This window comes from Siniperca chuatsi, linkage group LG4, assembly GCF_020085105.1.
Source record: "Siniperca chuatsi isolate FFG_IHB_CAS linkage group LG4, ASM2008510v1, whole genome shotgun sequence".
Lineage (NCBI taxonomy): Eukaryota > Metazoa > Chordata > Actinopteri > Centrarchiformes > Sinipercidae > Siniperca > Siniperca chuatsi.
Window position 1 is genome coordinate 3,775,333 of NC_058045.1, and position 15,000 is coordinate 3,790,332.

Consider the following 15,000-nt stretch of genomic DNA (forward strand, 5'->3'; position numbering starts at 1 on the left):
TTTTCCTAATGCCTGAATAAAATGACAGATTTATGGGATTGTACTGTATAATGGCTCAGCAGCACAATAAACCTAATGCGATCTGTACAGTGGTGGAAGAAGTACTTGTATATTCTTAAGTAAAAGTAATAAAGTTTTAAAAATACTGTGTAAGTAAAAGTCCTGCATTCAAAAATCTACTTAAGCATATGTATATAATTATCATCAAAATGTATTTAAAGTATCAAAAGTACTCATTATGCAGAATGGCCTCTTTCAGAGTGTTACATTATTACTTTTATATGCTGTATATAATATCTATTGGATTATTTTTACTATTGCAATAACGTGTTATTGTTGGTCGTCAAGGTGGAGTCTATTTGAAGTATTTTAGATACTGTTGATTAGTTTCATCTTCAACACTATTTCATATTTCATAAACTGATCAACTAAAAATCTGCAAAGGAACTAGTAATAGCTGACAAATAAATGTAGTGTTGTAAAAAAAAAAGACTATTTCCTTCTGAAATGTAGTGGAGAGGAAGTATAAAGTGGCACATAATGGAAGTACTAGTAAGTAAAATACAGGTAACTCAAATCGCATACCCCGCCTATAAGTACAGTACTTCAGTAAATGTATTCAGTTACATTCCACCTGTGGATCTGGATCACATTAGCCAAACTCTGCTTTCCAAAGAGCATTTTTTGTTTTGGGACATACTACTTCGTCATAACATTGTGCCTTGAACTTTGACCCTCTTACTCACACTCATACTGCGCAGAGAATTGTGGGTATTGATAGCCAGAAAAGCATGCTACTGCCCTCACAACGCACAGAAAGATTAGAGGCGGAGAGAGCCAAAGAACGGGGCGGAACCTTTTTTCACGTCTCAGTTCCAGGAAGGATTTATTTTTTTGTAACACACTTGCTATGGCTGTCAAAGCACAGACGTCCTAGTTTATGTAGAGTTGACTTCTTTCTACTAGCTGTGGTGTTGCATTAATGCAGCAGTTTTGGTAAGTCGTTTTAAGATTTAGTTCAATATTAGTCACCCTGATATTTGTTTTATATTCTGACCTTTACAAAGTGTTTATTTAGGTAACTTTAAGTAGGTTTAGCTAACTTAGCATATGTTTAGCTAAATTAGCAAAGGGGCAACCTAGCTAGCTATTTTAACCTAGGTTTGTTAGTCAGACTAACGTTAGCTAATTAGGTGAAATACTCTTTTACTGATAGCTTCAGAAATTATTCCATTCGGTCAATGTAGAATTTGTTAAATGGCCTCTCACTATGGCATTGAAATGCAACTTAACCTAAGCAAAGTAAGTTACCTTAATGTTTAAATAGTTAAGTTAGACCCAGTTACTGCATATTTTACTACAGAATAATAAATAATGATACCTTTTTTATGTGAAAAGTCAACAACACATGGCGAGTGTAGAAATACAAATGCTACTAGTTCATTCGACTGTCCTTTTTATTTTTTTATTTTTTTATGTCAGTAACAGCGCAAATTAATTTTCAGTGCGACTATAATGTGCAAGATCTAGCCAAAAACTACACCAAAGCACATGCAGTGGAATACAACATAGATTAAAATAACCCTAATGAAAGCCATCATAAAACAGTCACTTAAAAGCCCATGTATCATAACTTTATAACAATAGACTAACCATCACGAAGGACTACAAAACTAAAACATAATACTAAAACAAATACTAAGGGCACAAAGTACACACACAGACATGCAAACAAAGAAAAATATAGAGCAGGACGTGTGCAATTATTTACACAGTTCTCTCAATTATGGATGCCACTGCATTCCTTGTCACTGATAACTCCACAGCTGGCCTGTGGAGGGAAGACAAACGTGCTTCACATGGTGTTGGTTCTGTGATTTTAATAATTTTGTGTGACAGAGGAAAGGGTCCCATGTTTCCTCTGGAAGCCCTTGGTTTTATAAATATTAAATGTGTCTGGGTTTCTTTGGAGAAATCTAGCACAAGTGATCAGCTGTCTGTATTTGTGTTGGTGTGTGGAGTATTTGTTTCCGTGTTGATGAAAGCTTGCTTCTTCCTTTCTCATCCAGCAGATGTGATGTCAGATAAGCGCCAGCGTGCCAGAGTCCAGGGCTCCTGGGCCAAACAACTGCCAAAACACTCAGGACCAACAGGTAATTTAAGGGTCTTATTTATAGATGCTGATGTAAACATTTTGTTTGTGTCTGGCTGAAACACATAAACTTACACATTACTAACTTTTCTTAGTCCTATTAACCTGCCCGATATGTAGAAAACAGCTTCTTCTTTTTGTTTTTTTACCAGGTACAGTCCCAAACAACCAACAACCCAAAAGTGTCAACCCAGCCCTTGCTTCTTGGGGATTTGGGCCACAGAAAACACCTAAGACATTTGAGTTTCACCAGCCCACCAAGGTAGACTGTAAACATTAAAAAATAAGCCACCATTGGATTTTGGGGTAATTAAGTTGGTTTTTTACAGCCTGTTAATGTTTTATAAGGATGTGCTGACTCTTTTCTTGTTCTGTGTTTTCTTCACTGCAGCCAATTAGAGATGTTCCACCAGAGAAGGTGATAGAGTAAGTTACACATTTCTATCTTCTCTGGATAGACTATTTCAAGGTCTTGTTTCATATTGCATCTATTTTAAATTAGTGTCTCTTATCTCATGATGTTTTGGCTCGTTATTTGGTCGTATACTACACACAGGCTGGCTAACATACATCATTTTGCTCTGGACAGACAGGCAGGTGATCATGAGATCAGCCATGGACCATCAGGAGTGTCCAGGTGAGTACAGTGTAATTGAGAGGGAATCCTGAAGAGGAGAATAAACAGTGATGTGATAGTACCAAACCAGTGTGTTTAATGAAGATGACAAATCTGTGATTGGGTTTGAAGTCCACTAGATGGCAGTCATCCCACAAGCAATAGTGTATGTAGCTCTTAGTGAATATCATGCCTCCTACCTCACTTATGTTACCCACAAGGACGCATGGAAGTGAGCCATGCTTTTAATAGACACTGAATATTTAGTAACATTGACATACTGGACAGCCAGAATATTTCCATTTACTTTTTAGGCATTGAGGTAATGCTTTCATAAAGACTAAAATACCTAGAGCCAACAAAATTACAGACAACCAAGAGCAAGGAAACTAAGGCTCAGAGCCATAGGAACCGTACAGTCAATATTCTGTGATTGATTCTGTGACCGTGACCCTGGATTGATCATGTATGAGAGAAGAGCGTTGGAAAGAAGTGAGAAAAGGGAAAGGGGGAAAAAGATTGATATTTCAATTCTGATTTACATCTTTGGTGGTCACCTTCTGTGCCAAAATGCCCCTGAGCAAAGGCCAAACACCTAATTTCTCTAGAATAGGCACATTGCTCTTTTACTAGCCTTTAGTGTTAACAGAAATGAAAATTAGCTTTTTAGACTTCCTTGGATCCCAGTCTTAGCTGGATAAGATTTTGAGGTTCATCCCACTACTAACCTTAGATCACGTGCAACATTTAAGCACCAAGGGACACTAAAGGGGCCAGTATGATTCTTCAGAACTGCTTGTCAGATGGTCGAATAGCTTCTGAAACCATTTCTGTCACTTTCCGAAACCAACAATCCGACACCCACACCCACATTATGCCATGATTAGCCAGCTGTGCAGAGGTGAGAAAGAAGCCAGGGTTTGAACGTCTCTCTCAAGCTCTCTTTTTTTCCTTTGTTACACAACTATTTCTTTCACTTTCCACATGAACAACCAAGTGCAACATTATGCATGTCTTCAAGGAGAGACTGTCTGAATATGCACTGTTATCCCCATAATGTCTCGCCCCTCTCTATGACGGCCGGCTTTTCACTCCACCTTCCAGTGTAGCCATTCGGAACAACTATAAACACTTTGGATTTCAAACATGGTTGGACAACACGTCTTACGAAGTAGATCTGATCGAGCATAAACCGGCCCTAACACTAGCCATTTGCCAAATCGTTTTGGCTGGTTGTTTTGCCAGGTTAATCAAACACTGTGGGTAAACAACCAGCTATTATGCTGTTATAGTGAAATGGGATGTTGAACATTTAAAACTGCTATTACCAGTATTTGGCTGATGAATGAAAAGATTAGTTTCCTGCACGCAAGCCATTGAGTATCCTTTTTTACATTATTTGGGGGGAATTTTATGCATTTATTACAGTCGATAGTATCGAGGTGACAGGAAAAGGTCCATGTCGAGACTTGAACCAGGAATTTGTGATTGGCACCCCAAACCCATAAGCCACCAGAGTGCCCCATTTTGGACAACAAACACTAAATATATGAGCTACAGACTGTAAATATACACCTTACTTTTCTGGATACTTAGTGTGTGTGTGTGTGTGTGTGTGTGTGTGTGTTTTGTTTGTTTTGTCTTTCCATCTGTCCAGACTGCAGCTGCTGCCTGCGTTTCTTCACCCAGAAAACGCGGACTGGATGTTCAGTAAGCTGTTAGCAGAGCTTCCTTGGTCCCAGAAGACCAACTACAGACAGGGTGGGTACCAGGGGCTTAAGAATAAGCAGTATGGAAGGGGTGAAATGTGACCCAGTGATGTAAACTGGAGGGTGAACAGGGTTTCCCCACTGCAGATGGTTTGCTGTTGGGTACATGTCTGTTCTAGTTTCATTACAGAGCACTTTTTCTTTTCCTCATGTTTGAGACATTTTTATGGTACATATAGAAATTGGAAAGTACTTAGAGCAGTTCAATTACAAATTCAATTGAGCCAGATTTTAAAACCTGGAAATGTAGAAGGGCCAGACATTTTCAGCAGCCTATTTAAAACCTTTTTTTAGTTTTTGGTAATGACAAATTTTAAACAAATGCAAATGAATCTAATAAAAAATAGCAGGCGTTTGGAGATGGTGGTAAAATTAAGAAATACTAGCCAGTCCAGGCAGGGTTAAACTGACGGTTTTCATTGTCAAATTTATGTTTCAGGTTTGACAGAGACATATTTTCAGTAGAGCACTTCCCTACTTGTGACTGTCGATAGCCAGGTGTTTTGAAAAGTGTGGTCGGAGTTCACATGAGAAAACGTTGATTTGTGAAAGATATGATTGGCGGTGTCATTACATCGGTAAACATTCTGCCCGATTAGTACTACGCATGTGGAACTCTCAACAGAGATGAGAAGGAAGTGAGATGGCTCACTCGGCCTGATTACTGGGCCATCATGGAAACAATTAGGTCAGTTTCAGGTGAAACTAGTTAGAGTAATCAACAGATACTCAGGTAGACTCCTTCCTGAGGGCGGGGCTTATGTAACACAGAGTAGCTTAGATTTCTGAGTTCCCGGTCCATTTTTTCACAATTGAGAATGACTTCCGTATGGGAGCCGAAACGTCTTGATTCTGAAAACAGTGTCCAGATGACTATGACTGAAACCTTTTCTTCGATTTCAGTTAGTACAGTAAATTTTGAGAAGATTACAAAATTTGCCTGAAGCAAAAACTGAAGCCACTCTCTCATTGCACCTGGTTAAGTTGTGCAAAGGCTTCATTTTGCAAAACAGTTGGCATTTCCCTTTTAAAAAGAAAGAATAACTCACACATTGTACCCAGACAGACTGTATACAGCAAGCCTGTTGTTGAGCTGCAGCCAGACTTTGCCTCAGAATCGGCCTTTCTCTCAGCTGGCTCTTGTCCATCTTGACTCTGCAATAGCTCCGTAGCAGACAAGACCAAGATGATTTCTAAACACAGAACAGAACGGCAAGTTGTGTAATCTCAGTCCATCACTCCAAAGGACTTTGTCAACAAGAAAATAAAAAAATAAAATAAAAAGGAAGTACTGCAAAAGTAAAGAAACATAAATAGAAAATAGAAAAAAGTATGTAAAAGTCCATGTGACATTTGGGTTAAAGAGGAAATAGTGGGAAAAGGATGTTAACCCTTCACCAGTAATTTCTTTTACGTCCTTTGTCATTTATCCGGTCTTGTTTTAAAACCCTCTTGACTCCGTTTTTCCGACCATTACTCAGGGCTCTAAATTGGATCCTGTGAATGGGTTAATGTTTTGTTAATCTTTTCCCTCTGACAGCATCTTTTTATGGGTAAGGCTTTTGAAAGTTGATAAATGACCACGCAGTTTGTTTTGGTTTCACTGTGTTCTAGTACCAGAGGGCTGACCAAAATACACTAATGGCAGAGAATTGGTTCTTAGAAGAGATCTTGTTGTTCCCAGAGAAACAGAGATACACCAAGACCAACAGAGGAAGACAGACAGAGAGAAGTTGGATTTAGATGTTTACGGTACGTTAGCAGGTGATCATGTATCATTGTTAACACTAGAAAAGAATACATTAAGAACAAAACTGTAACCACTCTCTGCCCTACTTACAGTTGTCATTCAGCAAAAAAGCAGCAGCTATGAAAACAGACTGGATCCATTCTCTTTTGAAGTTAAAATTGCCATGACCCAATTACTGATGCAATATAGAAATGGCTATGTGAGCTTTTTTTCTATCATGAAAACTGTCCGTAGCTGCTGCTCTCCATGAGGAAAAGGTATCAAATCTTCAGGGATTGAGCTTTGATGCTTAAAAGTTACCGCCAAACAAACTGCATCAACCATTAACTATCACGTTAATGGGATGAAACATGCGGAACCACCAGTATGGCCTTTTTTTAATTCATTAATCAATAAATCACCACCACTAGAAACTTTTCCTGATTAAATTTTATTTAGGCAGCAGTGATGCTGGGCATGGTCAAAGGTGAAACAGGCTTGAAACTTTCAACCAGAGAGGGCAGTGAAACAATGCCTTTCAGTCTCTTTAAGATTGATGTATTGAATATGTTGGCATATTTTGTTAAATTAAAAAATAGGTTTAAAACATGTTTATACTCCCCAAAATATGGTACTGACAAAAGTATTGTTTTCGGAAGTCATTCTCAATTGTGAAAATGGTCCGAGAACTCTAAGCTACTCTGTGTTGCTTAAGCCCTGCCCTCAGGGAGGAATCTTCCTGAGTGTTGTTTACCCTGCCTAGTTTCACCTGAAACTGACCTTTTTTATTTCCATGATGGCCCAGTAAACAAGCCTATTGTTTTTTTCTGGCTGCACCACCCTCATCACTGTTAAGTACCTGGTTAGCATATGATTGGCTTGACCAAGGTGTTAAAACACTGTGGTAAACGTTGGGCAGATTGAATCTCAGACCACCATTTCTGTTCAAAGAGGGATTTTCTTTTTTCACAAAAATGGAATTAAATTTCTGAGTTCTCGAACCATTTTCACAATTGAGAATGACTTCCGGATGGGAGCCCAAACGTCTTGAATTTGAAAACATTGTCCAGATGACTACGACTGAAACCTTTTCTACGATAGAACACTCCTGGACGAATGAGGGACTACACCGTCTATAGTCCATAGTAGTAACATCCTCTGTGTGACCTATAAATAAGGGGTTTATGGGAAATATGGTTTAACTATATGCAATTACAATAGACCTGGTTACAGATAGAGGCTGCAAAATGTCCTGACCATGGTCTCAGTAGGTTCTTTTGAGGTAACGTTGTATTTGTTTATGTGTGTTGGTCCAGGTGAGGCATACGAGGAGCCCAGGCTGACTTGCTGGTATGGAGAGTTACCTTATACATATGCTCGCTCCACAATGGCTGCTAACACGCAGGTTAGATAAACTCATTAAACCTCAAAGCCACCAAGACTTTAAAGAATACAAGCACTTTGCTTACACAACATTATCCATAGATTTATTTTACATTATGTTTTATGTTTTTCTTTTTTTGTTTCTCACCATGATGTTTTTTTGTGTTCTTTTTGTTTTGTTTTTCATTTTCATTTTGTTTCATTATGTTATGGTTTCTCTTCTTAATTATCTGCTAAACTCTCTCTCTTTTTCTCTTTTTTTCTTCATAGTGGCATCCATTGCTGTTAACCCTTCGTGAGACAGTGGAGCAGGTGAGCGGATGCAGCTTCAACTCACTGCTGTGTAACCTATATCGGGACGGCCATGACAGCATTGGCTGGCACAGTGACGATGAGGCCTCCTTGGGTGACAAGCCCACCATTGCCTCCCTCAGTCTGGGTGACACCAGAGTGTTCAGCCTCCGCAAGCAGCCTCCACCGGTGAGGTGATGGTAGAGCATGAAAATTGGTTTACCTTGCTCCAAATGTTTGTTCTTACATTAGGACTAGATATAGCATAACAAATATATTGTTTACATACTTAAGTATATTATGCCTCTGAATAATGAATGTCTTGGCATCATGTTCTTAAACTGCTCTTCTACAGAACCGTAGCTTGCTATGTTAATTTAGAAAAAATGTCGTTTAATTATTTTTCCTCATTTTGGCCTTAAATCCAGCTCCTAGTATTCATTAAAGTGGTCTCATAAAGTATTTGATTTGGCCTTTTAAAACCTGCTGACACTATCTGACCTTTTGCTTGTTCTCATGAGTTGGTTTGGTAGTAAGACTTGGCTCACCATCAAGGAGGCTATCTCCTGCTTCTCCTGCTCCTGCTTCTACTTAATAAAGCAGAACTGCTGTGCAAATCTCAATAAAAAGAAATGACTGAGGGTAGTGGAGTGCAGAACAGCAGCCAAGGTGAGGTAGTGAAACACTGGACACAGAGGGAAGGCTTAAGTCATGTATTGTGTTTAGACTCAGCAGAGTATTTAGAGGCCTGTGTTTAATAGTTGTCTGTTATTTCAAGTGTTAAAGTATACACTTCTTAGGAGGCAGGCTTCATTAGTCATGATGTAGACGGGTTGTATTTAGTCGTGATTTGCAGGTAACAGAATTTGCCTTTAACGTAATTCGTGGCTTTTTGTTCTCCTTTGTGCATGAATGTTTGATTAGTCATGTAACAATATGACTAAACTAAATTGTACCGTGTGTGTGTGTGTGTGTGAGATTAGGCGATTATAAATTGTGCTTTATTCTCTTTATGTTTCTGTGTTAGGAGGAGAATGGTGACTACACTTATGTGGAGCGGATTCGGGTTCCTCTGCATCACGGGACACTTCTGCTGATGGCAGGAGCCACACAAGATGATTGGCAGGTAGGCTCCACCAATCAAATGCAAGGCAAAATGGCCATTCATAAAAACACCAGCCACTGGACATAGGGATGGATGAGAATCAGGCGGAAGTTAAAGACTGCTTTAAAAGTGGTGTAAGATACTTGTTTTGATCGGTTGCTTTTTAATTTTTTCTTTTGGAAACAACTTTGAACTAAGTGTTGGTTGCTGTGGTGTTTTCACACACACTTCCCAGAGTTCACTTGTTCATCAAACAACCTGAGACTGTATGTCTTGTTCCTTGTGCCTTATGTTACAGTTACTAACAGTTCTTCTGTTTATACCAAACAAACTTGTGTACAGTATGAATGCCCTGTGCACCACATGCTTGGAAACCAATTTAAAATCTTAGTGAAACTGAAATGTATTATTACTTTAAGGCTCATCTGGCACTGCACTACAACAGTATTTTTATTCTAACATTGTGGTTATGACCAAAATGAAGGAAGGTCTGTTGGCTAAGTTATTTAAATTTTTGTACTCTCTTTGCTCTAAGCTCTATTATTAAAACAATAACCCTGACATAATCAGTTAACTCATTTAACCTTTGATATTTACAGTAAATAGTCATGCAATGAAAACCCGTCTGCCTCAGCCAGGTGAGGTCAGGTGAAGACTTACCTCACCTGCTCTGCTCGTGTGTTGCGCGTGTGTGTGTGTGTGCAGTGAGGATGGATGGAGTGGCCCAGATAGAACAGCAGAGCTTCAGCATAATGAGTCATTTGTTTTACAATCAGGGACAACAGCCAGGTTTATATGAGCGCATGAAAGAGACTGAAAAGTCTTTGTGTGTGTAATAGAGGGTGTGAGTGTGTAGCCTGTTTCTTGTGAAAACAATTGGGTTACATTCAACAGTGAGAATATGTTATATTACAGTAGTTTGAATTTCCTGTTGACTAAATGTTTTCAGTTTTTGGAAGAATAGATAAAAGCTTAACTTCTGTCTAAAATAGGTTATACTATTTAGTTTGACCTTTTGTTAAACTTTGTTTGAACAGAAATGAAAAGAAACAAGGATGCATAACAAAACTGTTGTGCAGGAGAGGAACACCGTGAGCACTTAATGTCAAATGAAAAAACAAAAATCAAGCAGAAAAACAACACTAAAAAAACGTATGTATGTGTTATGCAGGCCCATGAGGGGAGGGTGGTGAGCCTACAAATATAATAAAGTAGGGTCATCCACAAAAAGAAGAGACATTAAATGATGAAACAATAATATTGATATAAATGTAAAGTAACAATGGCCCACGAAAGGAACCTTGTGGAACTCCACATACTGTTTGTACTATGCACACTCAGTGGCCACATTATTAGTTACACCTGTACAATCTAATGCAGTCCAATACAAATGTTCTGCCATAAAGTCTACTTTTATGATGCCTGTAATGTTCAGTTTTTGTTGACACTGTCATAGAGGCTGTGACCTCAGTAATAAATATATCATTGAATTTACACATTTCCGACAATGTCAACAAAAACTGATCATTATAAACTCTGTAAAGGTAGACTTTATGGCAGAGCTGTTGTATTGAAATGCATTAGACTGTACAGGTGTACCTAATAAAGTGGCCACCGAGTGTTTATAGACTTAAACATATTGACAGAACATGAATATTAAAAGTATTAAAATAACCACTGGTGAAAATCCACAAAAAAATTTGTTTATGTTGAAAAGATTTGACCACCTGATGTCTTTGCCAGAGCCATCCTTCACTTTGGTTGGTGAGAAGTTTTCTTGCTGTTAGTGTTGTTGCCTTAGTTTTCTGAACACAGGTCATTTGGCAGCTGGAAAAGTAGCAATATTAAAAATCACAGCGTCAGAATAGAAAACAGTCTGTGTTTACTGTCTGTCAGTTTCACATGGTGAGTCAAATTCACTCGAAGTGTAAATTTTTTTTGAACACTGCTAGAATTTGGATTGTAATATTTTATATGCTGCTTTTGCAAGGTCTTGTGTTAAAACAATCTAGCTGGTCATACTAAAAAGTAAGTGAAAAACAAAGGGGATCGGGGGAATAAAGAGAGGGACAACAACAGAGACAGTGAAGGAGGTTTGAGCTTAAAAGAAAAAAAAGGAGAAGGTCACAGGTGTTTTATGGCGACACCTCCCTGAGAATCTCAACAAAGCTTTCTCTCCTTTTGAAGATCTTGCCAGAGAAAGAAGATCACACCATCCATTAATTCTCTCTCTGTCACTGCAGTCTGCTTAATAAAACCTCATGGTTTAGTTAGCGAGGTTTGGAAGTGGGTGCTAAATATTTAACTAAACCTGTCGTTCCAGCTAAAGTACTTCATTTGTTTGAAAAAGGATACAGGGTTATTTCTGCCTGTTCCGGACTCTTTTGACACTGTTGTGGATAAGCAAACCTTTCACCTCCTTTTGAGATGTAGGTGAGGGAGGAGAGAGTGTGTGTGTGTGTGTGTGTGTGTGTGTGTGTGTGCGTGCATGTGTGTGTTTGTTTGAGGGAACGAGATGTACAAGTGGAAAACAAGACAACCCACTCTCATATGCAAAAGGTTCAGACATAAATGAGTTGAAGTCGATGGAGAAACAACTTTGTATCTGTGCTATTCCAGAAAACATTTTAGCATTGTTTTTGCAAAAGGGAATAAATTTGACTTTTGCCCCATATGTCAAATGGTAAGAAAATGGTGTTTGTTGTATGTTGTCACATTTTCTTGTTGTCCTGTGTATTGAGTGCAGAGGTCAGCTGCAAAACAAAAATACCCTTGTGTTTAGGAAACCCCTGACAACATTGATCTTCTTTCCTTGTTTTCTCAGTTGCATGCCTGAATGAGTCTGTGTTTTTGGCCAATAACAACAGCTTCTTTATTCTTTTTACTTTACTTTTACTTACTACTAAATTCTATATTGAAATCTATATATTTAATTTTTTTCTTGAATTGAAAAGTTGTAATTGATACATGCTTTCAATGTGAATACAAAGGACAACCTGATGACTAGAACCAAAAACCAAGATCAATCAGTTTCACTGATATATTGCTGCATTTGTCTTATGTCAGCCTCATGTTTTTGGTAAGAAAAGCTAATGACTAGAGATGTCACTCTTCAGTGTGTCCAATAATAGCCACTGGCCCATGAGAACTTAGAGTCTTGCTCAGAGACTCTAATCCACTACCTCCTAACTTCATAGAAATCTTTCTAGATAAAAGACAAACACGTAAATATTTGATGTGTAAATGTAAAATACATCTTTTATCTCTGTCTCTTTGTCTCCACCAGCATCAAGTGGCTAAAGAGTACCATGACCGAGGCCCACGCATCAACTTGACCTTCAGAACTATTTATGCAGAGCCAGAGGGCCACATGGCGGGGACCAAGCTATGATTCACAGCCAAGCAACCGTAAATGCCCCTCAGAGGCAGGTACTTAAGGCTGAGGAAACTGTGAGTGTGTGAACAAGACTTAAGCTAATGAATGATGGAGAGATTTTGCCAAACAAGGCTAAGTAGTGTGTGAACGTCATTGTCCTTCTCAGTGAGCTTTTTCTCAGTAAGCAATTTCAGCTGTTTGAAACAAGTCTTGCAAAAACATCACTGAGTTACAGGCCACAGTATGAATAACAGCTCTCTCCAACTTAAACAGGGAGATTTGCAGCTCTGCCTGAATTCGCCTGTTGCATAAACAAACCATAATAACACTGCAGTCCTGACCAGTGGTGATTATCAGATATCAGTGTTTTCAGAGAAGCTAAGCAGAAGAATGTTTGATAATGAAGACTTGATAAAATGACAGCTCTACATATTACTTTGACTTTATTTATTTATTCAGCACAAACAGTTGTTTATGTTCATTTCAGACAATAATTTAATAAAATCTTTGGTTAGTACACCAAACTCAAAATCATTTTGACCCAAATGACATGTCATGAAATGTGTCTTTATGAAAGACAGTGTCCCGTGTTCACTGCGCAGCAAGTCACTGTCGATGTGACTTATGGTGAAATGCCCTAAAATGTAAATTATTTTCTGCCTTGTTAATCTTGGGGAGCTTTTTGGAGAGAACATTGCTATTGCTATAAAAAGGGAAGGAACAAGTAAATTGGCCACTTAGGCCAATTACAGCTCCATCAGGATTGGAATTATTTAATTTCAAGTTCAACAAGGTTTCACTGACCAGTCCATCAAAGAGGTAGTTCATGTTTTTCAAAACCTCTATCTCATGAACCAGAATCGTTAAAGTCCATTTAAGACATGCTTACACAAGTGTTTTGAGACAGCATATGCATAGTTTAACAAAAGAAGTCAATATAGTTGCATTTTCAACTGAATAATGATGTATACTGTGTATGAAATGTATACTTGTACAGTACTGTATGAGCAACAGCTAACCAAGGAAAAATGTTTTGAGTGATGTGTGATTGTCTACACTAAACTTTGTTGTTGATCAGTTGTGAAACATCTTTTTGTTTTATTTGAAATGACTGAAGGTACATTTAGTAAATATTGAATGGTAAATCAGATTGTTAGAAACCTGAACTATCCCTTTATACCTTGTATGTTGTACTTTTGGATACCAATCAGTCCTGTATATTGTTCATTGATGTCACTGACATTAGAGCTAGCTGCTGTTCAATATGAATACTAGTTCTAACATTTTCATTAGAACCTTTCTTTGGCAAATGAATAAATGGAGAAAACTATTTCATTGTTTCTAGAAAATATCCCCTTTTAGACACAGAATCTGTTACATTGCTGGATTTATCTTTCTCTTGAAATTGTAGCTAACTTGGTCTAGAATTCTGTTTGGTTTTTTTTATCTAACAGTTGAAGCATCTACATTTACAAAAGACATCACACAATGCAAATTAAATCAAGAAGGCCATGCATACCATACTACAGACACATCAAAGAAAGCTCACCTGGTAGAGCAAGTACCATGTATCAAGCCTGAGTCCTTCCGGGTTTGAGTCCGACCCGGGCCCTTTGTTGCATGTCATCCCCTCTCTCTCCCCTGCCTTTCCTGTCTCTCTCTACTGTCTCTATCAAATAAAGTCAAAAAAATCATCATCAACAAAAAACAAATTCACATGGCTATGGTTTGCTATAGCGACATGTTAACTCAGTGGTAAAGGTACAGAAGAATCCCACAGCCATAAAGAAATAAACATGATAAGCTAAAGAAACAGAAGGGAAGTGTTCAGCAGTTAAGTGTTCACGGCAAAGTCACCAACACAATTAAAACCTAAAGCGTGCTAATTCCTGTAGATATAAGGTCTCTACACATGCCTCCCGGTTCCATGTTGATTTTGTTCAAACATGACATTAGTGTAACAGAGAGGACAACTATACTCACACTATTGGCATTTTGGCAGATTACCAGAGCATCTTTTTATGGAAAAACGACTTCCTATTCCAACATGACATTGACATCTAAAATTGCATGAATTGAGGAGTGTATGTCTTAGGGGGGAATACACACTACTCTGACTGCCCACATGATGCGACTTTCTGTTTATTTTGTAACACTAAAGAGATGCAAGAGGTGTTCTTGATTGCTGTGGTTCTGAAATAAACAATTACTTCTCTGAATTCTCTTCTATTGTGTCCTGTGTTCCAAAAAATGTTGTCAGTTAAGCACATTTTACCTTATTTGATACCTAAAATTTAAAACATACATTTTTAGCAGAGCTATGCTTGGGGGGTTTTATATATTTTATATGGGACAAGTTCAAACTAAATACCACATTGTCATAGGACATTTGTCATGAAAATATACTGCAATCTGTGCATAATGTTTGCAAAATACAGGGAACAGTGAAAGGTTATCTCCAGGATCTCTGAGACGAGAGAAATGCCACCATTGTTGTAATTATACGCAAAAAGATGTGATAAGTTTGTTTAATGGAAAACAGTTTTTGGTCATTTCATATTGTGGTTTTATTAAAATCA

The 15,000-nt window shown here is 38.1% G+C and overlaps 1 protein-coding gene across 4 annotated transcripts; it reads left to right on the plus strand.

Annotated features, from left to right (window-relative positions):
* The first annotated feature begins 789 nt into the window (after positions 1-789).
* alkbh3 (alkB homolog 3, alpha-ketoglutarate dependent dioxygenase) lies at positions 790-14,640 on the plus strand. 4 transcript variants are annotated; one of them, XM_044192682.1, is made up of 11 exons: positions 790-996; positions 2,070-2,153; positions 2,305-2,414; positions 2,544-2,578; positions 2,742-2,789; positions 4,426-4,529; positions 6,224-6,289; positions 7,583-7,671; positions 7,920-8,129; positions 8,968-9,066; positions 12,332-14,640. In XM_044192682.1, exons 2-11 carry the CDS (start codon positions 2,078-2,080, stop codon positions 12,434-12,436), a joined length of 942 nt encoding a protein of 313 aa, XP_044048617.1. In that variant the 5' UTR covers positions 790-996; positions 2,070-2,077; the 3' UTR covers positions 12,437-14,640. The 4 variants fall into 4 exon arrangements, with proteins under 4 accessions (XP_044048617.1, XP_044048618.1, XP_044048620.1 ...); XM_044192683.1 differs by having other exon boundaries at positions 2,073-2,153; XM_044192685.1 differs by lacking the exon at positions 6,224-6,289 and having other exon boundaries at positions 792-996; positions 2,073-2,153.
* Positions 14,641-15,000: the final 360 nt, after the last annotated feature.

Excerpts from the sequence above, each read along its gene's own strand:
- alkbh3 (XM_044192682.1), top strand. The coding sequence starts at position 2,078 with ATGTCAGATAAGCGCCAGCGTGCCAGAGTCCAGGGCTCCTGGGCCAAA. Across the intron at positions 2,415-2,543 it reads AGTTTCACCAGCCCACCAAG|CCAATTAGAGATGTTCCACC; the intron begins GTAGACTGTAAA and ends TCTTCACTGCAG. Across the intron at positions 9,067-12,331 it reads CCACACAAGATGATTGGCAG|CATCAAGTGGCTAAAGAGTA; the intron begins GTAGGCTCCACC and ends TGTCTCCACCAG.